General features: G+C 40.2%; 2 protein-coding genes and 1 pseudogene across 7 annotated transcripts in view; 1 reads left to right on the top strand and 2 right to left on the bottom strand.

Annotated features, from left to right (window-relative positions):
* The window catches only part of RAMP1 (receptor activity modifying protein 1), a 547,734-nt gene that overhangs the window by 66,388 nt on the left and 454,166 nt on the right, over positions 1–27,180 (top strand). The gene's annotated exons all lie outside the window — the stretch shown is intronic.
* LOC134413638 (uncharacterized) lies at positions 1,461–2,587 on the bottom strand (annotated as a pseudogene).
* The window catches only part of HDAC4 (histone deacetylase 4), a 192,592-nt gene continuing 166,872 nt past the window's right edge, over positions 1,461–27,180 (bottom strand). For 4 of the 6 annotated variants that reach the window (XM_063116011.1, XM_063116008.1, XM_063116010.1 and 1 more), the window contains 5 exons: positions 19,120–19,238; positions 17,686–17,819; positions 12,170–12,254; positions 11,147–11,291; positions 1,461–6,292 (listed from right to left, as the gene is read on the bottom strand). In XM_063116011.1, coding sequence (XP_062972081.1) covers positions 6,253–6,292; positions 11,147–11,291; positions 12,170–12,254; positions 17,686–17,819; positions 19,120–19,238 — 523 coding nt within the window. In that variant the 3' untranslated portion in view covers positions 1,461–6,252. Of the gene's footprint in view, positions 6,293–11,146; positions 11,292–12,169; positions 12,255–17,685; positions 17,820–19,119; positions 19,239–24,212; positions 24,305–27,180 lie in introns of those variants that run through there. The other 2 variants (XM_063116012.1, XM_063116013.1) reach the window with 2 other exon arrangements.

Here is a 27,180-nt window from a genome sequence, read left to right as displayed (position 1 = left end):
TGTTGCTTCTGCAATATTGGCTACAACTCAAACTCTAGGCATACCCAACAGGTTGTTTTACCCTTTCAACATCACTTCCATCATAGACATTGCAGACTGTGGCTTTAGCTAGGCCTACCTTTTAATCCACGACGGAGGAGGGAAGATCCCGCGATGGGATTATCACCAGATCCCTCCTCCGTTTACACGTGAGGCGCGACGACCTCAAGAGGAGAGGTGTCGCGCCCACCCAACCTGCGGCAACGGGCAACACATTCCATGGTCTCGGGCTCATCCTGAGACCACGGAAAAATCAGGCCCAAAGTGTAGGGCTCTATCCTGGAGCAAGGGGATCCTGGGATCCCCTGTGCATCATGTGGACGCACAGGGACGATCCCAGGGTTCACCCCGGGATAAAGCCCCATCTAGCGAAGGGCTGTGATTGGAACTCGCAGTTTCAACTGGGATGGCCATAGCTCAGTCGTAGAGCCTCTGCTTGCATGCAAAAGGTCCCAGGTCCAATCCCTGGCGCCTCCAGGTAGGACTAGGAAAGAATCCTGCCTGCAACCCTTAGAAAGCTGCTGCCAATCAGTGTCAGCAATACTGGGCTAGATGGACCAATGGTCTGCCTCAGTGTAAGGCAGCTTCCTATATTCCTAACTTCCTCAAGTTATAATAGTAACTTGACAGGTGGGATGCTGGGGGCATGCTGTCTGGGGGGTGGGGAATGAGAAACACAGTGTTGCATGTGCCGTCAGACGTTCGGTTCTCTTGGATAGAATAAACATGATCAAAGTTCAATATGAAAACCATTTTACCAACAGCAACACGTTCATACATTGTGCTTAGAATGGGATGTATAATTTGTACACCTCTTTTACAATCTGATTTTGAACATGTTGGGACCAAAATGTTACCAAACTAGAAGATATTATTTTCTTAGCCTGAAGGACCATTTGTAATAATAATTAGTTCTAAGTTTTCAATTTTATGATAGAGGCCCAGATAACACTGAGGTAGTTTACTAGTCTTTGCACTGTACCATTTCAGACTGCAGGTTGAGGCTCAGATGATGGAATGCTACTCCATAACACACACACACACACACACACACACACACACCCAAAAAAACCAGAAGAACCAAACAAAACCAATGTACCTAGAAAACTAGTACATCAAGTCAAAGTTTTTAGTTGCACACGTGTGTGTGTGTGTGTGTGTACTGCATGGAGTCTTTTTGCATACAGTCTGAAGTGGTACTCACTTAGGCCTTAGGGCCATGCCTATTTCTTGCCTTGAGGACATTCAGGGATGCATCTGTAGAAGCACTCCTGCTCCAGAACTCTAAAGGTGACATTTTCTGAATCAGAATCAGAATGACAATTCTTCAAGTTATACTCTTGCATAGGAATACAAGAAGTTGTCAATAAATGAGAAGACAACAGATATAAAGAGATCAGTAACTGCAACAGAGATGGTACTATAATTCACTTTATCTTTTTATTTACACCACAAGAATAACAAGTTGTCATAATGTGGTACAAAATACTGGACTTCTATTAAAGTTGAAATTGAAGTTGGTATTGTCAGAGAAAGACACCATTGGCCAGTAAAAAACAAGTAAAACAAAATAACAAAAACAGGAATGAGAGAGAGAGAGAGAGAGAGAGAGAGAGAGAGAGAGAGAGAGAGAGAGGGGAAAAATAACCCAAAACTTTCAACTCCACCAAGTAAAGTAAACAGGTCATAAGAAAATTTAAGTACAAAGAATAGGCTACCATCACTTAAAGGGTTCATACAGTTAAGAGTGAAACTGTGTCTAAATTACAGAATAAACTGGTAGCTGTTACCAATGGTGACAACATACTGAGCATGTATAGGCATAAAGCAGAATATAATAAGAGTTACAACTTTTGGTACTACATATTTGTAATAAGCTCTTGGGTGAATAGTTTTTCAACCCATATATATATATATATATATATCACTGCCTCCAATGTAGAGCACCAGAAGTGTTAAAATTCTTTGTTTTTCGTTCATTCAATAGGAATCTTTTTAATCAATATCAAATACAAGGTGAAGCTGGGAGGAAACCAAGCTCAACTATCACTATGAAGACACTTCATTTCCTGCTGATATAAAGTTGTGTTTGAAACCACAGTGTTTGCACAGTACATCACTGCTTAAAAGTGAAATCTATTGATACATCATTCCAAGTAATTAAAAAAATGTTAACACAGCTGTGCTGAAGAGTTAACTCTTAAAGTTCTCATCATTTTCATCTGAGAATTAATACAAAACGAAGTTGGCATAGGGTTTGTGCCTGCCTTATCCCTTCCCTGCCTAAAGGAAAACAAACTCCTCTTCCCCCCCCCACCCTTTTTTTTTAAAAAAAATGACACAGGCAGTTTACTTGTGTGTTCTGTGTAGTTTCCCCTAGAACATTATTTCGACATAAATACAATAAACTCTATTGGTTTGTCACAAGTGCTAGATTTTTTTTCTTTTCTTAAAATGACAAATGTTTAAGTCCTTTGTATTTTTTATTATTTTACAATAAAACCCACAGGTCCTTAGTAAGTTCAGTAAGACAAACTTCCCCCTTCATGCTCCTAATTTTTAATTTGTCTGACAGAAAACATCCCAACCATTTATCTCTTGCTAATGCCATTAGGGGGGATTTCTGCCCCCGCCCCCCAAGCTGCCAAGTATGGCGTGCAAAATCTGTATACAATATAAAGACATGCCAACCTAACAGACCATGCAACCTCAAGGTGTAGGAAACTTAAAAAAATATATTCATATATATTTTATATATATATATATCTATATCTATATATATTTATATATATCAATGCCCATAAAATGTGGGCCCAAAAGTTTACAAAAGGAAGAATGGAATGAGTACATGGCTAATAAAAAGGAATGTTTGTGTATTGAAAGTAAAATAAACCCCAAATATTAAACTGTTAGTACTGTGTACTCACATCTGGGTAATATAGATTTAAGATGTTCCTTCGTTTCTAAACTGCTACAAGAGAAGAGCTGTGATAGGACCACCCCATACCTTGGAAGCTGGGTTAGTAAAAACAACCTCTAGTATCTTGCTGGTGGAATTCAGGTACCTCACTTTTGTAGTATATAAAAATGTGGACATTACAGGTACATTGCCTAAATCAGCTTGGATTCTTTGTTTTATTCACAGAGCTCACAAGCATTCCCAACAGGTCCTAGTTAAGTAAACATCTAGAAAAAAATCAAGGCTACAGTGGTACCTCCCCAACTGTCGTGATGCAATGTTCTGGTTCTGCTATGTCCGGACTGAAGAAGGAAACCCAGAGTGAGGTTATGCAGCTACCATTTTAAACAGACCCAAGAGTTTTACATTGCAGAATAGACTACTGAATAGCAAAGATGTTTGTGACTTTAGAAAGATTTGCACTGACAATGATGTAGCAATTTGTTTGCAAGAAACAAATGAAGTACATATTTTGACAAGATGTAATTTGGTTTTGAAAATAAAATGTATTTTAGGTTTAAGTGATTATAGATGCATCACTTTTTTCAACAGTGAGAAAGGGGTAAATTAACAAAATATGACATCAAGTGAATCAGCAAAAATCTTTTTAGATCACAGCAGCAAGGTAGTCATTTTATAAAATATACACTTTATTCTTTCCTGTCAAACTTTACTCTTAGAGTATGCTCGTGGCAGTTCTAATGCCAAAAAGTATTCATAAATTTGAATGTATTTGGGTTAGCAAGAACTCAAATGTTGTAGTGTCTGTCTTAAAAATTGCATATCAAGCATTAAATAAAACTCTAAAACCCTCTCCTGCACCTTATGTTTAAATTCTCAGAACTCCACTCTTAATGGAATGAAGAAGAAAAAACAGAACAAGAAAATAAGTTATTACAATGTGACCCTGTCAGTTACCATAACAAAAATTTTTAAAAGGAAAAACTTTAAAATTCCACTGGTAATCCAGATGAGGGACATGTAATATACCCTACACTGCTTGAAAAAGAACACATGAATTCAGTCTTCTCCAGCCATCTTATATCACTACTAAAAGTTTAGTTACTTACTCTGAGGGTCAACTCCCCTCACCTCAAAAGGCAATGGGGGAGGGGGGGGAAGGAAATGGTGGCGAAGATTAGCACTCTCCCAGCCAACAAGAATTAATTAAATCATCATTATCATTATTATTATTCACTGTGAAATAGTCTTTTAGAGGACTTACTCAACCAGAGTGGTTCAAGAAAGGTTCTGTGTGTTTGTGTTCGCGTTAACTGCACCAACAGAGTTTGGCAGACCTTCAATATGGTCATTTAAGTTTTTAATGCCTTTAATAATCCTTGCCACACTCCATACTGAGGATATATGATACATCACCCTTTATAATACTAGTACGTTTTTAAGGTAAGAAAGCTCCTTATTTTTTTTTAATGTAGCATAGCAACTATGACTGAAGAATGGAGAAAATATACAATCAGTTTCCTGATATAAAAAAAAAGACCTTGTGAATCCTTCCTTTTGTGAAAAGGGCTTTCTGAAAACAAAGCCTAAACATCTGCAACCGTCCTACATGACCATGAAAACTGTTGACTATACAAAAGTCTTAACACAAACAAACTCCAGCGTGCAAGGGGCAATGACGCAGGTCCAGATGTGACGGCTGTTTGGAAACACAGCTGTAAAATGGAAAGTAAAAATGAAAATTCGTGCAAATAAGGCTGTTCCAGGGCTTTTATGAAAACCAATATAAAATAAAGCAACAGCAAATACATATTTGCTAGGAAACTCATTTTTATGAGGAGGATTAAAGTTAAAAACCTTAAATTAAAATAGCAATGTTTAGGGTAGTTGCCCAGTGGCTAAAATGTTGGCATTCTGAAAACATTCCAAACTACAGTTTGAAAATGGTCAATTTTCAAACTAGATTCCTTTTCTAAAAACCCTTACATTCCAATTCACAAATAAATCTTTTGCAAGGGAACTTCCAATGGCTACCATTGTAATCTGCATTTATTTATATATTTTGTATAAATGCATTTTAAATATTTTATCAATAATTTGTAAGAGTCATGTTTCTAAGCTTGGAATACATTTGGAATATACATTATACATTATACACACATATATATACCTAAAATATTAAGCAATAACTCATGCTAGTTGCTTTTAATAAAAAGCATTCCAATTTTTTTTTTAAAAAAACTGCAATTCTGTCTGATGCATGCTTTTACAACCAAATTCATAGTTTAAATGGTTATACATAACGTATGGGAGAAGATGTTGGAATTTTTTTTTAATTGTTGAATTTTAGAAACCCAACAGTATTTGCCACATTACTGGCAACTACCTTAATTTTAATTTTAAACAGCAACAAAACAAAACAAAACAAAACCCAAACTTGTAGACGGTTTTGGAGAAACTCCGGCCATTGCTTGCTTTAAGTAATATCATGCTAGCAGAAATCCTAGAGCCTTTCTTGCTGATGGCAGTCCTTGGCCTACCCTGCCCAAGGAACTGCTACAAAGTTCTTTTCTTTAAGGCATTGCTCCTCAAAACATCAGAAAAAACCAGCTGCCCAAAATCAACCCAAACTATGTTTTTAAAAGGCACAAACTCTTCAGATGGCTTTGGAGATGCTAAAGCCGATCCCCTTTCTGGGCGATCTTCCTTGTTTTATGATCTTCCTCTCCACATGTATATAGTCTGCATGTATGTATATAGGTATAAAAAGCTTGGTTCTCTTTTCACCCTTCATATGAAAAAAACCATACCTTCTCATATTGTTTGGGTTTTGAAGAGAGTGTCTGAATCACAGGTTGGCAAGAGCCACAAAAATAAAACATAAACAAAACTACAATATGGTCTCAGTGGTCTGAATGGAGGGTAATCAAACTTCAAGCACCAGTTTTAAATGAAAGTTGTCACATCTGTGTAAAATCTTTGATTTCTTAAAAAAAAATATGTTGGCAACTCTGCCAAATACTTCACTGACTTCTTGCCTCTCATGGCTTCCGTTTAGGAAAAGAGGAAGAATGCTCAGTGCCCATGTCTTTCATATTTTGCTCTTCACCTGCATTTTTTCTTTTCCACAAACATATTCTGTACAGATACTGAGAGATTTAGCTTTCTTTCATGCACGGCTGCCTTTCTGTAGTCTGGAAGAAAACCAGTGCAGGAGTAACAAGAGAAAGCTTCTTGGCAGAGCTTCTGGACAAGACGAACGAACAGGACACCTCCGACCTAAAACTTGAGGGCTACAGGGGAGGGTCCTCTTCCATGGGCTCCTCATCTGACCTGTAAACAAATTCACAGAGAGGAGTCAAACTGATGGAACTGGGTGGAGGAGAAGCAGAGAGAGGAAGAACATTAGAAGCCAGACAGAGATGTGATGTCTCATTTACAGATACGACCATGCAGCTTAACAGCAAACAACTGGAGCACAGTCGGGCCGTAAAGTTTTGTTAAAAGAACCAGGGTGATTTTTAGTCTCTACCCCCACCCTGGCCAAATTCAAATTATGCTACAAAATGCTCAGCCTTGAAAAATGCATGGTGGTTCTTCTGTGCATCAAACTTTGGAGGTCAAAAGAATGTCAGAAGGGAATTCCAGGAAGGGAATTTGCATTTTGTCAACATCTTACCTTGACAAAATGCAAAGAAGTGATTTTCTAGACCCACCTGTCCTGAAAGCTACTTGATATTTAGAACACGTAGGCCAATTATGAAATCTTCCTCTAAACCAGGGGTCCCCAACCTTTTTGGGTTGGTGGGCACATTTTAAATTTTGGGGGTTATGCATGTTCTCTCAAAATGGCTGCCATGGTGGACATGTCTATGACAAAACACTCATTTCGATGAAGCTAGAAGAAAAGTAACTTGCCCAAAAACAAATTTAAAGGCAGTGGCTGGGTCTGAGCACGAAAATACAAAACCACTCTTTTGAGCTAAAATAAAGATGGCAGGACTTAGCTATGCAGCATAATCCCAGTCAAAAATGTTTTTAAAAGAATCTTAAGAAATTAAATAAAATTAGGAGGGTTAAGGAGCCTAGCAGGCACCACATTGGAGACCCCAGCTCTAAACAACTGGTCCCATTATTCAAATACATTACTTCTATTATTCATCCCAATGCGGAGGAAGTCTAATTCCAAAGTATATTAACACTGGAAGTGAGTTGTGATCCCACTGGATTTTTTCTCCTAAATAAACATAACCAGTTCTTTGAAAGCAAACCAGGATGCTAAACCTGAGATCTAATCAGTTCTACTGCCAATTGGTGTCATTATGGTGATGAAATCCTCTTTGATCCAGTGGAACAAGGCAATTTTCAGTCATTACCCCTCCACCGGGCTGGCCCAAGACATTTTGATGCCTGAGGCAGAGCAGTAAATGCCCCCCCCCCGCCCCGCCCCGGTAAGCCAAGGTACATAGGACTCGAGGCTGGTCAAGCTATCTTTTGGCCCCTAGGACAAAAAATGGCAAAAGTCCTTCTCTCCCCCCTTCCCCGCCACCTCCCACCCTTGGCAATAAAAATTGTGAACCAACAGATTTGTACTCTATTGTGACAAACTGTGGTGGTGATGATGTGATTAAATCTAGATGAGGCCCTGGTTAGGCCTCATCTAGAGTATTGCATCCAGTTCTGGGCTCCACAATTCAAGAAGGACGCAGACAAGCCAGAGAGTGTTCAGAGGAGGGCAACCAGGATGATCAGGGGTCTGGAAACAAAGCCCTACGCAGAGAGACTGAAAGAACTGGGCATGTTTAGCCACGAGAAGAGAAGGTTAAGGGGAGACATGATAGCACTCTTCAAATACTTAAAAGGTTTTCTCACAGAGGAGGGCCAGGATCTCTTCTCAATCATCCCAGAGTGCAGGACACGGAATAACGGGCTCAAGTTAAAGGAAGCCAGATTCCAGCTGGACATCAGGAAAAACTTCCTGACTGTTAGAGCAGTACGACAGTTGCCTGGTGAGGTTGTGGGCTCTCCCACACTAGAGGCCTTCAAGAGGCAGCTGGACAACCATCTGTCAGGGATGCTTTAGGGTGGATTCCTGCATTGAGCAGGGGGTTGGACTCGATGGCCTTGTAGGCCCCTTCCAACTCTGCTATTCTATGATTCTATGAAATCTCTTAGTTATAATATTTTTTTTAAATGTTAACATTTGAGATAGTATTCTAGTGTTTGAAGATATATTCTTATGCTTAAATAAAATTAAGGAGTGGGTGGAGAAATCCCTCTGATGTGGTCTGAGTAAAGTTGCCAATTTACATCAGCTAAGAAGACAGGAGATGATGCCGCCATAGCTTCTCCTGCCTCTGTTCTGATTTAAATTATGCGGTCTTAATCACTGACTGACACTGTTGATTTGTTTTATCTGTACGCCGCTTCTGAGATCTTAATGATATAGGGCGGTATATAAATGTTTTAAATAAATAATAAATAATATTTATGTGAATATTATGCTTTTATATGTATTTTGCCATTTTGAAGCTACTTTGGGTTACACAATCCAGAACGTAAGCAGTAGAAAAAGCTAGATAAGAAGCTTCAAATGTGTATAAAAAGCTTCAATGAGTAAGAAATGTTTTGTACCTGTTGGGGAAAGTAATTTTGCAAAGGAGTATGCATGTATTATTTTTTTGTAACAAAGCTGGGCTTTTTATTTTAGTACCATTTTTAATTAGTGTAACAAATCATTTGCTATTTGGAAAATCATCATAAAGCATATTGCCTAAATTAGGAAATGTATGTTTCTACAGTTCCTTAATTTTTTTAAAAAATCCACCGACGTAGTTCTATCTTACCTGTTTCTTTTTTTAAATTTGCAAATATAAAAACTGAAATATTAGCATAATATAGAAACCATACCTGCAAGGAAAAATCTCATATTTTAACCTATATTAATTTTTGCTGTGTGGTTTTATTCTGGTTGTGCTTTTTATATTGTATTTCGTATTTGTGTTTTAAATTTGTTGGTTGTTTTTATGCTCTTCATGCTCATCATTTTTGTGAACCGCTTCGGCTATTGGGCAGTATAAAAATGAAATAAATAAATAAATAAATAAGGAATAATAAATTACATATGCTTTTTTTTTAAAGAAGAAAAATATGCTACACAGTCCAACACTATAAACACACAGTACAAATTATTTAACATTGGTTAAATATGGGTAATAAGTCTGAATAAGAATGCACTAATCTATCCAGTCTTTTAAAGCATTTTTATTTATCATTCTCTCTTTTAGGTGAAAATCCGGGTGTTCACAAATTGGTATCAATGGAGATATCCCAGGCATCAATGATTTCTTTCTGTATTTCCAGACCTTTAATATGGAAATAATGCTTGTATGTTGTTGTTGTTGTATACACTTTTTAATTTCTTTTTTAACGAATGGTAGTAATGTGAGATCTGTATCTTGAAATAAAGACTTTTCTATACAAACCCAATGTTTGTCTTGTGAATCATTAATTATAGACATTCAGTATCTAAGCTGGTAGGCTTCATAATATAGTTTTAATTGGGGTATCCCCCATCCTCTATCCTCTTCTATCTTAAATTGTTTGGTGTCCTAGGTCTTTTACTTTTAAAGGTGAATGTGTCAATTGTTGATTGCCATATTTAAAAAAAATTGGTGCAATATCAGTGGGTAATACATAGAACAAGTATGTAAATTATGGCCAATATTCTGCTCAATAGCAACAACTTCATTTTGTTCCATCTTTTAATATCTGCTATTATTTGTTTCCAGAGTCTTCCATAATTTAATTGGAAGGATTTGTTAACATTTTTTGAAATTTGGACTTCTAAATAATGGAATGACTTGTGAACTAATGGGATTTTTACTCGATTACACATGCCAATTTGATCTTTGGGAGGTATATTGTAACATAGCAAATCTGATTTTGTGTAATTGACTTTCAGTCCCAATGCTTTCTGGAAACACGTATGTGTCTTATGCTTGTTTTTGGATTTACTAGCCTAAGTACCATGTCATCAACATACAAATTTATAAAATGAGTTTGATTTTTGATTGGCACTCCCTTGATGTTATCATCTGCTAGAAATTCAATTACCAGATCGAACAGTTACATAGCATTTTGAGTCAGAAGTAACTACTGAGTTTAATGTGGCTTACCCCCTGACGTGCATAGGATTGAAGCCTAAGTCTGCTGACCACAACAGAACATGCCCCCCACTGTAGAATATTTACTGAACTGATTACTTGTACCCCAGCCCAGCCCAAATTTCCCTAATTGACACAATACAACCTGTTTAAATGCCAACATTCAGAGGAACAGCAAATATCAAAGGCACTTTGTTTGTTTCTGCCTGTTTACTGAGAAGGAAGGCCCCCTTTGTTCTTAAGGGCAAAAGGGAAAACACAGGCCTAAAGGGATGTTAACACTGAAAAGCCATTCCTCGGTCCAGATGCCTTCTCCCCACTCACAGCCACTTAAAAAGGGGCTTCCCTCCCCCTTTCAAATACACCAAAGACTTCCTAAGCTTGTTGTTGTTTTAACTTCATACACTTGCTAGTTTGAGAGCCCATTTGGGAAAGTGAGTGACCGAGGAGAGCTTGTCAGTGTGCAGCTCAGGCTTGTTTCTGGCTTCACACGGCAGCTCAAGAGCTCAGCTGAGATGGTGCTGCTACTGCTGCTTCCCAGGCACCCACACGTGCTCACTCAGCCTTCATATGAGACAGAAGGAGAGAAGAATGGTGTCCTGCTGGCACCTGACGACAGCTTTCCTGGAGACGGGCAAGGAGCAACACGGCCTTGGGGTGGGGGAGAGGTCCCAAATCCGCTACCTTCTCAAACTGTTTTATTGAGTCTAGTGAGTGGACCACCCTGCCGGAGCCACCTCCCACACTGTTCCGAAGGGTCCCTCCAATGCTCCAGAGCAGACTGGAGGAGCTGCAGGGGAGGATTGCTAAAAATCAGCTCCCTCCTCGTTCTGCTGATGGAAACCTCTCCTGGATCAAAGACCATTCTGTCAGCAGAGTTACAATAAATTATTATTTCCCAGTTCTTGTCTAAAATATCTTTTTTTTCAGATGAATTGATTTTATCTGCTTATTTATAACAACCATATGGGCCCTTTTAGGAGATGGTGGATGGAAGTAGATGGAAAGTAATGGCACTTACTTTTTGTCAGGTGGTGGTTTGACTCCCACTGACAACGACGCCATCGCTGTTACAGTTTCTGCTTCTTCGTTCTCACACTTCTGTGCATCTACCAAAGAATAGCTGACTGTTGAGGAATAACGCTGGAGTGAGTGCCAGTACTTACCTAAAGGAAATACGAAAGAGGAGAATCCATTACTAGCCATTCCGTTTGGTATAATAACAGAAGAACTTCTGTTGTTGGGTAATGAGGACAGGCAGCACTTCAGGTATGTTTGAGGGAAAGGTAATAAGAGCAGTGAAGTGAGAAAGGAAGACCAGTGGAGAAAACATTCTTCTGAATGTGCGCCACATTCAGACCCAAAGCTATACTTAAATGTGCAAATACTCAGTGTTATCTCATTTTACCACTGTGCCTGTGAAAAAATTGTCTTTGGCTCCAAGATCAACACTAAACCCCTTTGCCAAAGCATCTTGGAGGCAGAAATCACAATAGGTTTAAAAATGAAAGTAAAAAGAAGTTGTTGGCAAGTAGCCAGTCAGTTAATTTCAAAAGATCTTCATTTTGAGAAAAATTCCATACAGAACTTCAGCAATCTATGCCACTTTTCCCAAAACCAGATATCAGATTCTTGTGGACATCTGTGTCTCATTACAGTTCTATCGTCTAGCTACCTTCACTACTTGGGATTCCCCACTTCCCCCAATAGTGTGAGCTGTTCAATGTGAATTTTGATCCTTATTCTTGTATATTATGTAACTTCTTGATAGGTTTGTTAGACCTGATGGTTTATTATTATTATTTGCCTTTTGCTTATTGCAAAATCACCTCTATCCTGGTTCTGTTTGATAAAACAGGTCACACCAATTCTTTCTGAAATTATTTTGCATCTCCACAGCTGCTCTTCCTTTTATCCTAAAGCAGCTTGCATGCAAGTTCAACTCATTGTTTAGCATGTAGAGAACTATGTAACAACCGTTAAAACAATGAATCAGGGGCTCAATTTAGGTGCAAAATAACTATGGCTACTCCTAGGTACTCACTGTGTATTTCAATAACTTTTTCAATGGAATGCACTGCATTGGCATTTGCTCTCTGCTGTAATACCTTTTCAGGAATAGGATCAAGCTGAAATAATTTAAAACAAAAACATACATTTTAGCCTAGAAGTATTTTTTAAAATATCATATTACTTCTACAGTAGTAGATTTCCACATCTGTTAACTTAAGCGCCGCTCAAAGACTGTGGTTTTGGCTCCTTTCAAGGTCATCACACCCATCATTTTTTTAAAAAAAAACCTCTCCTCCCCACAAAGACATTGTCAATACTATAATGCAGCCGGCTTTCAATGTACTACGTATGCACAGTGGGTCATATTTGGTGCCAAATAACCTAATATCCAATACCGCTGTTCTCCTGTTCATTCTGTTGCAGCAGCAGGACCCACCGCTAGCGCACTGGAGAGTTAGGAAAGGAAAGGAACCTCTCATGCAAGCACTGAGTCATTACTGACTCTTGGAGGGACACCAGCTTTCGCGGACGTTTTCTTGGCAGGCCTTATAGCAGGGTGGTTTGCTGTTGCCTTCCCCAGCCGTTATTACCTTTCCCACAGCTAACTGGGTACTTATTTTACCGACCTCGGGAGGATGGAAGGCTGAGTCGACCCGAGCCGGCTGCCTGAAACCAGCTTCCACTGGGATCGAACTCAGGCTGTGGGGAGAGTTTCAGCTGCAGAAACTGCTGCGCCACGAGCACTTCCTAAAAGAATGCTCGTCTCTGGATCAGAAATGCTCCTTTCTGGATCAGGACAGGTCAGGGTGCTCCCTTCCTCGAGCACCACTGACTTCCCCTGTTCTGGAAATGAGTATTTCCGCTCATTTCTATTTGCCTTAAGAATAACCACTTCGCTCCTCCCTGTTGGGCTAGCAGTGGGTCCCACTGGAGCATGGACAGTACAGGGCAGTGGAAGCATAAGGAATTCATGTTTTATATATGTATTTGTTACCACCAAAACACGTCAGGCTTCTCTACAATAGATGTGTTTATAGCATTTTGAGACTATTCTTTCCTTTTGTGTTCAGATTTTAATACGTCCAACTCTTGTTTCACCTTTAGCAAGTCATTTAAAGAGATGTTTATTAAGTCATATTAAAGAGATGTTCAACAACTAATTGCCCACAGTTCTAAATCTATCAAGACAACTGGAGAGGCTCTCTCTTCACAGGACCCTCCCTACTGTTCCATCCATGAATACACTCCCCCAAACAATTCTTGGCGTATCTGTGAAATGCATAATTTTTTCCCTAAACAATAACTACAGAAAGGAGATGATGACAACAGACAAAGGATGGACTACTTAGCAACCATCCCAGGTTTTCTCTGTTGTGTCTGGGCAGCCCATTAGCAACAGATACGTCCACATGTTCATTTCAGTCCTTTGCACACACTGGCTTGGGGGAGGGGGGGAAGTCTGGTAAAGACGGAAATATATGTGCAGTAGATGGAGTGTGGTGTGGATAACTTGTCAGCATGACCAAGATTTCACTTATAGGTGATTGACTACAAACCACTATTCTACAAAAAATGAAATGTGGTTCTGACAATGCTAATTCCTCTCTCAAAGCAGAACACACTTTGAGGATGACAATACGAATGCCCTCCGTTGCTGCACCATAATCTATTGCTGCTACTTTTCTATTCCTTACAAAGAATGTCTGATTGAAAGAAAATGCAAATCTATGGCCACAACTGGCCTTCAGCAAGTAAGTAATGGTTTCACAACCCCTTCTTTCACTTGGGGCTTCTGAAGTGTTAATATTCTCTGAAATGTCAAAGGCTTAGTTTGATATGCTTCTATCACACGGATTAGCAAATTTGACTGAATTATAAAATTGTGTACTCTAGAGAGCTGGACTGACAAGTAATCTTTCCACAGTAAAAGTTTTAAGAACTGTAGGAATTGGTTGTCTCTCCATTTCTAAAATTGAAATAGCCTTTTGCTATCTGAGCTAAATTCATACTTTTTTAAAAAGCCTTCTGTTTATTTTATTTTTTTACAGAAGCCTCTATTGAAAAATCATGGTGTAGCACAGCTATTAAGTATGTGAGCTCAGAGGGCCCTGTATCAAATCACAACTTGGCCATAAATGATTAGGTCATTTTAGGGAAGCCATCCTCTCTCAACCTCAGCATTCACCCCAAATCTTCAAAATGGGGATAATAATAGTGGCTTACATACAGAGCTGTTATAAAGTTTACTGTATGTGAACATACAATGTCCTCTATAAATATCAAGTATTCTTATTAGTTACTAGCAAACTGCATATCCTCAAGATCTCATGACAAACGCGTCAAGGTATTTGTGCAATGATGGCTTATCTATTGCTTTGTGTGCTGCGCACTGCATTCCTTAGGGGATCCCTGCCAGTGTGAACATGGCCATCGTTATGGGCAAACGACAGATTAGCTGTCGCTGCAACAATACCCCAAACTGCAGTTGTTAATTTTCTTCATAAGAGTTAATGGCAACCTGTAACAAGTCAAGACATGACAAAGAGACAGTGTGGGGTGATAAACCTGCTTCCTCCCTATAGCAACTCCAGCTACTAAGAATCAACTCAGTTCCCATCTGCTTATTATACCTCAAGTGCTCTTTCTTGATCATGCTAGAATATGAGAGAATATTGGAAGAGTGTGATGGAAGTTGGTGAATAGCTTTTACAAATAAAAAAGGTACATATTTTGGGGTTCAAAATATAGGCTTCAATTATTGAAGCCTTAAGTCTGATTTTGTTCTCTGAGGACTCCACAGTTGGTTCCTTATAATTTGTATAACTGCATATCATTTTTGTCACTGGTAAAAGTTGAACAGGTTGCACCTATTCTGCAATGTTCAGGAAGTCCATGAAAGCTTTAGAAATGGTAAAAACAAGGAATTTTGGCGTTCCTTCCATTCAGATGTTCAATATTTTATCAGCAGTAATAGCAGATGTCTATATCCTTCTGCTACACCTTTCTACATCATTTAATTAACTGTCATTTAGGTCTTCCTTGCATTCAGATCCATGTGTTTCAGATTTCATCTCAACATACAGATTTGTGGACGAGATCTAGATTTGCAACTTAATTTTACAAGTAATGCTTCTTATATCTGTGTTTTCTGCTTATAAATTAACATCTGAATTGGCTCTCACTTCCTTTATCCTCAATGTTCTGTACCTTTTACATGTTAAAATGTTTCATTTATTTATTAATTTTTGAACTGGGATTCCCATGAATCTATAAACAGTTCAGGACTGGCACAAAAATTCTTAAGGTAGAATTGCACACCGACCGTAAAATACCTAGTCCTGTACAAGTTCAGTACAACCTTCTACAGGTATATCACATTACTTCTTCTTTGCAAGATATATCAATATGTAGTTCAGGTCATCTAGAAATAAGATGACCTGTTCCATGTTCCTATGCAGTGTTCCAGTTTTGTCACAATGTAAAGTTTCTGCATGGCTTTTTGTGAGATGTTTTAATAAACCTTGTAAAGTACTGGACACCATTTATGCTTTTTCTTTGCAAGTCCCCCCACGCCAAGCTAATTAACTATAGCTGCACTGGCTTCAGATAACAAGGTAACTGAAACTATAATATAACATGAAAAATTCAGACAGTTTAATTTTTAGTTTAAAATTTCTGACAAAAAAGAAAAAAGAAAAATATCAGATGTAGAAATGGTCCCTATTAGCCTTGTCTCTTAATTGCTGGGGCTTCAGGTTTTAGAAAAACTCATGTAAGATCATTAACCGCACCTGGATGCATTGCCCTATTGTATGTTACGTTTACTTTATTTTTTTTATTTATTTATTTATTACATTTTTATACCGCCCAATAGCCGAAGCTCTCTGGGCGGTTCACAAAACTTGCTGGTAAGTTTTGCTGGTAAGTCCCAACAAACTTAATGAGACTTACTCTTAAGTAGGTGTACATAGTATGGCAAAATTAGTTACTGAAGACACGTAAGGTAGGAAAAGGCCTCAAACCCGTTTTATGTCCTTATTTTGTAATACTGCCAATTTTACTTGCAGCCTACTGCTGTCCACAGCCAGCATTCAAGGTGCCCATGCAAAATTGTTTGAACATGCTGTAGAACCACACTTCAAAGAATACAGAAGTACCATTTTATGTCAACAACCTTGCATTAATATATTGTCAAGAAAAATAATGATAAAACTAGGCCTTTGTGCTTTTTTAAATGTATCAGAACACTACGGTCTTTCACAAAACCTGGATTATTTAATAATAAATGTTTATAAAAGACGGATCTTTGGTTGTCTATGGCTTTAGCTAGACCAGCCTTTATCCCGGGGCAAACCCTGGGATTGTCCCTGTGCGTCCAGATGATGCACGGGGATCCCGGGATCAGGGAGGGATCATCCCTCCCTGGCCCCGGGATACAGCCCTACACTTTGGGCCCGTTTGGCCCGTTGCCGTGGCTTGAGCTGGGGGCTGCGCATGGGGCGCAGAACTCCTCAGGAGCACTGAGCCCATCGGGGCTAGGGTGGGGGGAGCAGGGAAATCAATTTTTAAAAACCAACAACTTACTTTATGTCGCTCGAGCGCTTGTGTGCTGCCGGCCCTTTAAAATAAATTTTTAAATGGCGGGTGCGATGCCTCTCTTCTTGAGGTCGTCATGCCTTACGTGTAAACGGGGGTGAGATCTTGCATTATTCACAATGTGAGGTCTCCCCTCCTCTCCCCTGGACTTTACGGTAGGTCTGGCTAAGGCCTAAATATAACCTGCCTTCCAAGGTCAAATAACACAATTTTCAATTTAGGCTGAATCAGAGGATGTCTTACTACAATGTCTAACCAAGCTAACACAAGCAAACCAAGAGTGATTTCTTGATAAAAGACCTGACATGGACTTTTGGCACCCTTCCCCAAGATGCCAGTAACCCAAGATGTTCTATTGTTCTGAGGTATTGTTTTTTTTTAAAATGCAAAAAACAGCTATTGCAGTTTTTGGGTGGCCATTTTTAAAAATCCAAAATGCCCTGAGACAACAAAGGAGAAACAAAACCTGCATAACATACTGAAGTAGACTGCAGGTTTTGCCCTCCCTCTATCACAATGGCGTCCCTGAGTACTGCTATGGGAAGAAGTAAATCTCTGCAGTGGAAAAACTGGAATGCCCTGACAATGAACAGTCTAGTTAACCAAAATTAACTGTAGGACAAGTAAAGGAAGAGGAAAATGACTGAAAACTGCAATGTGCACACTCATTTTTGGACTGCAGCAGCATTTTATTGGAATTGCCAGACCTCATATCCTAAAGAAGATTTTAGCAGGACAACAAGTGTAGAGTGTAGAGCAAGTGTAGAGCAATGATTTATTATTTTTCATGTACAGTAAATATAGTTAAGATAACACTTTTTTTTAATGACATGTTTCAGATTCTCTTTATAATACCAATTATCACTGATGGTAGTGCAAACCTGTGGGATTTATGCCAGAGTGACTTCATAAAAATAAGTAATCCAGAATGTCTTTGGCCTCTCTTTATACCTCATTTCCTAGTAAAGCAGAAACACATGCTTCAGATGTATCGCAAATGGCTGTCAGGTCGTGGCCTCCTTCAAGGGCCAAAATGATCCGTCCTCCGGCCAGCCCCATGAGCTGCTTCGTCAGGTACCCAAAGCCTGTGAAATGAGGAATACAAGAAAAAGGCAAATAGCAGCAGCAGAATTAAACTCCTCTCAAAAGTTTGATAGATAGTAAAAAAGAAAAAGAAGAAGAAAAAAGAAAATCTATAAAGTATCTGAGAGAACATTGTAGTCACATTCTAGGTTAATAGTTTTTATGATTAGATTGAAACCTATTCCTGCTCCAGTAAATGAATAAAGTATCCTATGATTTGTGTGTTCACTTCAAATATGTCGTAATACTTTTATCCTGAATGTCAGCCTTACAACCCCCAACAAACGCCACACGGCTAAGTTCTCCATTAATTATGAAATCATCCTACATGTACACGAGGTATGTTAACATATGTAGCATGCTTTGCCTATGTCTATGTAGCAGGAGGAGTTACTCTGCTGAAGCCGGTATTTCGCCTCGAGAAGTCTCAGCTGCAGCAAATGCTGGTTGGGAAACATGCAGCATCTGTGAGTAAGCACACCTTCTATCAGTTACATCCAATATGCCAACAACACCCTTTCTGGGACAACCAATCATGGGCATGCTCTTATAATCTCCACAATCAGCTACTGTAATGAGCTCCATGTAGAAGGATTTTCAGGCTTTGGAGAATGGTGCAACTACCATATCTTCCAATTCGTGTTTTTTTCCCCTCAGTCCTTTTCAAATGCTCTTTTGGATCATGAAAGCCCTACACAGCTGGGATTTGCTTATCTCAGAGAAGACCACTTCTCCCTGTATGACAAGCCCGGAGTTTCATCTATAAAAGTCTTTAGATCAGCTGTGAGGAAGAACAGGCCTTTTATTTTATCCTTAAGGCCAGTGAATGAGCTCCCAGGGAGGTGTGCCAGCCCACTCACTTTTAGCTTGAGAGAAAAAAACACACAAAGCCTACTGTTATAAATTGGCCTCTGGGCTTCATGCGTTCTGTTTGTTTGTTTCTTGTTTGTATTTGGCTGCTGATTTCATTGTGCCATTTTTAATTATTGTATTTCTACGTCTTAACACACCTATTTTGTATTGTTTTTGAAGCTGCTGCAAGCTATGGGTGAATGAGATACTGATATTTAAATAAATCCAGACAGGAACCTGGATTCTGTATACAACAGGGGAATGTGTTGTATTACCTTCTGATGGTATTTATATTACATTTGCTCTCTTTTTAAACCACGCTAATACTACAAAGAGTGGGATGAGTTAAAGCACAATGATTATTAAACGGAACTGAAATAGAACCTAAATGCAAGTAAATATGCAAAAAGAAGTGATATCATTGAAACTTAAAACTCTGAGATGACTTACATTTTGCCGATAAGTTATAACCTCCGAGTGGTGCAGGATGACCTTCCACGGCATCAAAACCAGATGATACCAGCACAACATCTGGAGCAAACTCATTAGCAATAGGCATTACTACTGTTCTGCAACAAAAATCAACAGAAAGCACATTACTATGACTTGCCCTTCAATGGATGCTGATTTATTTGGAGAGCAATGTCTTCTTACACTTTTAGCACAAAATGCAGAACAAAACAAGGGGGAAAAGACTAGATAAAGTGCTGTAGACACAATCACTTTGTAGAAGGGAACATCTTCAGCCACTTGGGACTTTGCCTTTTCCATCCAGGACCACAGTGTAAAAAACTAGATTGTTCTGCAGATTTATGAGCAGTTACGCGGAAAGCAGTGCTATAGAAAGCCATTGTTCCACTGCATGGGTGACATCAATCGTATAGATCACAGCGGGGGTGGCACCAGGAAAAAAAATCAGAGGGAGCACAGGAGGGGCAAAGTGTATTTCTAGGTGTGGGGGATGCATCCCACATGTTAAGATCTCTGAAATAAAAATAATAGTGTATTATTTTTATTTTTATAATAGTGTATAATAGTGCTCCCCAGAGAGGTCCGCCTGGCGCCTACACTGTACTGCTTTCGTCGCCAGCTGAAGACCTTTTTATTCACTCAGTATTTTAACACTTAATTTTAACTTAAATTTAAATTTTACTGTTCTAACTCTGTATTTGAATCTTATATCAATTTTGCTGTGTGGTTTTATCCTGGCTGTGCTTTTTATACTGCATTTTGTATTTGTGCTTTTAACCTGTTGGTTGTTTTATTATGGTTTTAATTTTTGTGAACCGCCCAGAGAGCTTCGGCTATTGGGCGGTATAAAAATGTAATAAATAAATAAATAAATAAATATCTCACACTAAAATTGCCATCCTCACCATATATTCTGAAATAAGTCATGTGTTGACTTCTAAAGGGGCTGCAGTGACCCTAAGAGAGCAGTGGAGGCTGGTAGGACCTAGACCTGGTGGCTGCCTAAGAGGTCATGAGAGGGCGGAGCCTAGGAGGTCCCCCTCCAACCCCACAGAGGGCAGTCTTTCAGAGCTGTATGGCAGATGGAAATTAAATAGGGCAAACCTTTTATACTATGGAAATACAACCCTGTGAATTAGGTTAGGTGGAGTTAATATATGTCCATGAGCAGTAGTTAATGGATGCCTAATAGACTTGGCTTGAGTCATTATCTTAACAAAGAGACGGTTCTCAGCGATTCAACTTAAGCTTCCAAAATTCCCCACTAGTTGGGTCTGTTCGTGGTAAGAAAGTGCTACTTTGCTCACACCCAAAGGCCCAACAGACAACCAAGGGGAAGGTTGTGCTTGCTGTGTGAATTAACTGGCCACCTCTCACCCCATCCACACCCACTAAATTTTAAAATAAAAACAAACAAACAAGTAAGAAAGTCCATCCACCACCACCCCGCTTTTATCTCAATAACAAAATTGGTGAATTATTCCCCTGTTTTGTCTTTCCTTAGTTCTGTTTGGTTAAAAAAAGAACATAAAAGCAAAAAAGAATAAAATGGGTGCATGGGTGGGTAAAAACACTTTCCCCTTTCTTGTTCTTTCTCTCTCTCTCTCTTTCACTCACACATAACATAAGTTGAAAGGTAAGGCTGCTTCTGCCTGCTCTTAAGCCTTGGCTTGCTGGTTGGCCCCTCATGGCCACTGCAGAGTTCTGGAAAGGAGGGAATCTGGGAATGACATGCACAGATGCAAAAGCCAGGCAGAGGAAGAATGTACAGTTTGGCTTTGGAGAGGGGAGTTAAAGTACTTATCTGACTCTTTCAGCCAGGTGATTGAAGGAGAAGCTATGATTGCAGAACAGAGCAGCACACAATTCCCACCCTGACTGGCTGAGAAAAAACAGCAGGCAGGGGGCTCTAGTTCCCCGCTCCCCCACAAAGCAATTGGTCCCCGCCTCCTCAACCACTTTTCCCCCCTGCAGGTCAGATAGCCTGACCATACCCACCGGGAAACTCCGGAAACTTCCGGGGATATAAGGAGGGCCAGAGGAACCGGAGTTAGGGTCCCAAAGTACCAGGGTTGGGCCTGCCCCCACGCTCCCAACTTATGGCCTTGTATTTTCCCTGGTTCGGCGTGGGTGCAGCCATATTCTTTCGGAAGAGTGAAAAGTCTCGGAAGAGTTCTGGCGAGACTTCCCCAGCCAGCAGCTGTGATTCTTGCGCCAAATGCCCTGGCTGATATGTGCAGAAGCGCGTCTACCAGTCCCCGCGTCCAGGGCCGATCTAGCCCTTCAGGAGAAGGCTGAAATCGGTCCAGGGGGGAGGAGCTGAAAGACGTGATCCCAGACTTCTGGGAATGCATCTTCCAGCCCCCGCGCCCGCCCTAGGGCCAATCTTCTGCGTGGCATGAAGAAGAAGGGGCTGGGGCCTGCAGCGTACCCGCCCGCTGCCAGTGGTGGCACGAAGAAAAAGGTGCTGGGGCCGGGGCATGCAGCAGTGTGCCCGTTCCCACCATCAATCAAGAAAAATGCGGCAGCGGCACGAAGACAAAGGAGCAGCGAGTTGGCAGCAGCGGTGGTAAGTTTCTAAGATTGTGTCATGGGGGTGGGGGAAGCACCAGTCAAGGGAAATACAGGGTTTTCCTTATACTAAGTAAATATTTTCTCCTTTTCCTGGCTGGTGCCATCACATGACATAGTTAAAATAATAACTAAAATAACAACTAACAAGCATCATGCTTTATATTCTATTAAGCTCTGCTGTTGGCTGAATTTAAGGAAAGAATTGTGCAGTTTGTTCCAATTCTAATTAATAATAAAGCAATTTGGGAAACGAATGTATCAGGTAGGGATTTATGGACAAATGACAGTCGTTTTATTGTAAATAACCCTGAATGGAATTAAATGGAAGCAAATGCACTTTACAGTGCAACAGAAAATGTTCAGCACGTTTTTCAAGCTCTGCTTCATTCAGAAAGACATTAATGGAGCTGGACTGGAAACTTGCAGTTTCACCTAAGACAAATAGATGCACTAACTTCAGTGTTTTCTTGTACTCTCCATGGGTATTATAATAGATGAACTTGTAAATATTTTTATATTGGTAATCTAATGGCAGGTGACCAGTGGTCTTAAATTCATTTCTGTGCATACTAAACAGACTTTGGTTGTCTTGTGATAGCCAGTGGTGTATATTTTTCTCTCTTTTCCTCTTCTTTTTCTACAACATTGCTATGTCAATGAGGTAGTTGTATTTTTCTTTTTTGTTTATGACTGTTATGTTTGGTCAATTGCAACCTATTGTCGTGTCTCAGAATTGTTCTGTCCCAGAAAGATAATATATGAGAGCATAGCGTAGCTTGGCTTGACTTATTTGAGTGTGTCTGGATCTCCAAGGCTCTGAAAGCATCTTCCTAGAGAGCTGGTTGCATGATCCACGAGGCCAGGTTCTGTGAGTGTGTAGTTGTCCTTGACAGGAGGGACTTGCACTTGCTAGTAGAATAAGGTGAAGAGATGTGAAGAGGATGCAATCCTATATTCATTTATCTGGGAGTAAGCTTTAGTGAAATCAATGAGACTTTTCCCTAAGGTTTCTTTGAATAGTTTTCTTTGGGTCCCTGATTGAGATTTCAGTTCTCTACACACTGAAGCAAGGAAATATTCGGATAAAAGGAGGCAAAGATCCTTGTCTAGCACTGTGATAATAGGCATTCATTCTGGCTTTTCTTTCTATTGCTACTGACATGGTCTTGTTTACATGGCTGATGAAGTTGAAACAAGCTAAGAGGTGTTAGTGAGAAATGACTTCAACAAGCCTTTAGTCCATTTCATTTCATAGCTAATGTTTGCAGGGTAATAGGATTTGATACTCTTTTTGAATGCTAGTTTGTTGAACTAGATTTTTCTGCACTTGTCAACTGCTTCATTTGTTTGGTGGTAGCAGAATGCTGAATCTGTGAGTATGGATATGAGAAAGGTGATGGGGAAAGAGTGTTAAATGTTAAGAAAGGTGAGACTATGGTCACCCAGTGAAGGATTTGCAGTCAGAAAAGATATTTGAAGGAAAGGGAGACTGTATCACAAGGAATATAGCAAAAACAGGAGTGAGTGAAGTTAAACTCAGATACATTGAATGTCTCACTTGTTCTTTATTTCAGTGATTTTAACATTAAGATGTTATGTAGAACAGGTTTGTCTTATTTGTGTGCTGTGAAATCAGACATGTGACCAAGGCCATGTTCAGGTGGGCATGCCTCCTTGGGGCTGGACAGGTTGGCGGGTACGTCCCCTTGAGGGCTGGACATGTTGGTGGGCCCGCCCTCTTGGGGGGCGGCCATGTTGTCCTCCTTTTTGGTTTTCAAAATATGGTCACCCTAGGTCAGATGCTTCCCCTTTCCCCTCAGTGGATGGCCCCTGGTCCTTTGGCCTCTTGAAGAGAACACCACTGGGGCAAAATGCAGAGCCTTTGTTGGCTCAGTCAAGGGCTGCAGCGGAACTGTTGAAGTGTGAGAGAGACAAAAGAAAAAATGCTTTTCCTTCAAGTAATTTCAGGAGTCTAGCAACTGGGGTGGCAAGCTCCTTGTTTGGGGTGGGCACTTGCATCTCCCCCTGGCACCACCACTGGGTCACACCTTAACAATAAAAACCCAGATAAACTCTGGTACGCCTAAATTCCAATGAAATCAGTAGATCTTAAGAACTTAAATCTCAAGAGATTTTAATCTCACAAAATTAACATGAAAAATAAATAAATAAATGTTTCATTCATATAAATCTGATTAGGATGAAGGATTAACACACACATGCCATAATCTCTGAGTACTTTGGGGGTATGACTGGAGTCTTAGTAGTAAATACAAAGTTGATATTTTCATGCAAAAGCTTAAATGTAATGCACAGAGGGTGGTGATGTCACCAAATAAAGATTTCCCTGTCCTGTCCTATGAAAAGAGCAATTGAAACTGGAGAGGGAGCTGTGAAAGTGTACAATCCCGATGGCTATACACAAGGAATCCCCCCATTGCAAAAAAGGAACCTTAAATCTTACTTTGGGGTGCAGGACAGCCAAGCTAGCTCTGCCTTCCTGGAAAATGATGATGGCCCCACAATGCAGCTGGACTGGTGAAGGAAAGGTGAACTGAGTTGGGAGCCCATGACAGAGATAGCTAATCAACTGAAACAACATAGACATGGTCTCACTAGTGAATGGGCCTCCTCTATTAAGCCACTTCAGCATAAGTTATTTGATGTGTCTTCTAGGCTGATGGAAATAGCAGAAATAATAAATGAAGCTATGGATCTGAGCCTCAAACACCAAGGAAAAATTCAATTGTTATATAAAATTATGCTAGACTTGCAGTTAAGATTAGATGACTTGGGAAATGGGAGTAGATTATTAAGCCTATGTCCTTGTGGTATATGAGAGTCTGCAGAGGGCTTACGTTCAGGCACTACAAATGCAATGCTGCCCTCTGAATCTTTGGGACCCGACATGTCTTGGAAGTGAATGACCCTGGCTGTCAGAGCAGACATATATGCTAGTCTCTCACAGGGCTTCTTCACCTGGGTTATCTGTTACAGTACTTATTCCTGGTGACAGGTGCAAGAGTCCAGGGAGAACAAAGACTCCTCTAGCCTTCACATGTTCCAACTCCCACACCAATATGCGGAGCACTCAAACCAGGGCTGTGCAGCCAAGCTCATGGTTGGTGTGGGTACCTGGACACACCACATGCACAAGCCGAGACTTGCCCTTGGACACTTATCCTCCACTTTTAAATTATCTGCTCCAGGAACCTATTTCTGCAGGGTTGGAGTGTTAGAAGAAAGGTGGAAGGACCCACACGACCAAACTTGCCTTGCCTAACCCTAAATTTATACTGCTTTAGCTTGCACCCAAAGTTAGATAAATGGCTGTATTTAAAATCTCAAGCCAAGAATAAATACTCATGAAGTCATTCTAAAATTGCCAAGGAAAGCAAAACAACTTGGTTGAGTTGAATACTCAGCTATTTTGGATTAATATAGAAATTTCTCAAAATAAAATTATTTGTGACAAATGATGTTGCTTGGATCAAGACTAAATCAATCATGTTGTAGTCCATTGATTCAATGAGACAAGAGCATGACAAACTTAGACTGAGTTCAACGCAATACGTTTTCATCTTAATGCTCACTTATCTAAGGCTGCATTTACCTTAAGACAAGATTCTCAACACCAAACAGTGGGGCCACTAAAAGTGGAGAACACTGGGGACTTCATTTACCCCTTTTTTAAAGCAGTTATGTGATGCTAAATATTTTCTTATCAACATCGATTATGGCAGTGAAGCCTCTGACACGAATTGGCTGAGTTGGTTGGTGTAAATTCAAGGATATGTTCCACAAAATAGTTCACCCTGGTGAGGGAAGAAAAAATAATCACATTTCGTTGGGATTAGAACCTCACACAGACCCCAAGAACAAGAGGGTCTGTGTGGGGCAGGCTGAGGACTGAATGGGGAAAGGATCAGGAGACCACAGGCCAGGTGACTAGAGGAAGGGACTGAGTAACAGTGTGACACACATGGGCCCTATATTACATGTGGAGGCAGCATAAACGGAACAAGAACATGATTTCTTATGACTTGTTTTAGTTGCCTAGTTTTAGGCTTTTCTATTTCCTGCTTTAGTGGACCTTCCTCCAGTTATCCTGCTATGCCCCCCCTCCCCTCCTAACCACAAAGATGGCTTTCTTTCCTTTTTCTTCAGTCTGCCGTTCCTCCTTCCCTCTCCTCATCCCTATCAGTAAAAGTTGCCTAATTTATGAGGGGAAACGTCTACCCATGCTTTCCCCTTCAGATGTAAACATAGGTGCCACAGTGAACTTTAAACCTCTATTTGAAATGTAACTAATGTGATGTGGAAGACATGAAGGCCAACATGACCTCAGATGGAATGTGAATTGTAAATAATTTGAATGTCCCAGTGTTTCCAAAACATGCAAGTGACATTGGGCAATATCAAAAGAGGAAGGAGGAAGGGAGCAAAGATGGCAACCTTATGTGAAACGCCCTGGCTCTGGTGGGAGAAAGAAGTGTGAAAGAAGGTTAACGGCCTTGGGATTCTAGGAAGGTCAGGTGGAGGGAGGGTAGTGCCAGGCACGTGCCAGGAACCCCAAGATCTCTCATGTCACAAAACAGAGATGGGCCACGCCAAGGGGGATGACGGTGCCAGATGCTCTTAACCACAAGGGACAAAGCACCTTATGACCATAGAAACAACCTTGGGAATTATTGTCAGAAGTGCTGTCAAGCTTTCAGTAAGTAAGCAATTTGTGCTACAACTGGACATGATGTATTATCAACAAAGAGCACCTCAAACACCTCCTTTGTGGCCATAAACCCCAACGAGAGGGAAGGGGTATAAAACCACTTGGACTGTCAGCATTCAGGAGGCGCGTGGTAACTCCAATGATCCTGTGTGCACACAGGGACAGAACCCTCATCCAACAGACACATATTCTGATTCCTCGCCAGAATTCAGTTGCGTGAATGTGAGTATGTTTTGGGTGAATTTTGTGGGTGGAATTCATCGTCCGTGGCATAGATCAGGGAGAGCCATCTTTGCTTTGTCATACTTCACAAAGTGTTTTTTGGGTTATACAACCAAATGAGGGGCAAGGAAATGCGTCTCTTTGGTGCGCATTGCACCTGCCACTGGGCAGGTGGGATCTGGGGATCTCCACTTCTTGAGACATGGTTGGCTGGAATGGTATAATCCAAATAGTGGCGAAGTAAGAATTCTCATTTTCAAAGGGGGTGTGTGTTTGTGTGTAACTCTGCATTCTTTGTAACATTTGGAAACTAAGTCTGTAGCCAAGAGAGTGTGTGATGCTCTCTGAGAATATTTATAGTCGCTTTCACTGTTTTATTTTATTCATTACTAATTCCCTTCCCCCCATTTCCCTAAAAAAATCTTTTACTGCTTGTGCTTATTGACTCCTCCGCCTAAGGTCCAAGTTGTCCCAGCCTGTTCAGCTGGGTAGCTTAGGGGTTGTTTAAATCCCCT

This window comes from Elgaria multicarinata, chromosome 2 (genome assembly GCF_023053635.1).
Source record: "Elgaria multicarinata webbii isolate HBS135686 ecotype San Diego chromosome 2, rElgMul1.1.pri, whole genome shotgun sequence".
Lineage (NCBI taxonomy): Eukaryota > Metazoa > Chordata > Lepidosauria > Squamata > Anguidae > Elgaria > Elgaria multicarinata.
This window is presented reverse-complemented; position numbering and strand designations above follow the sequence as displayed.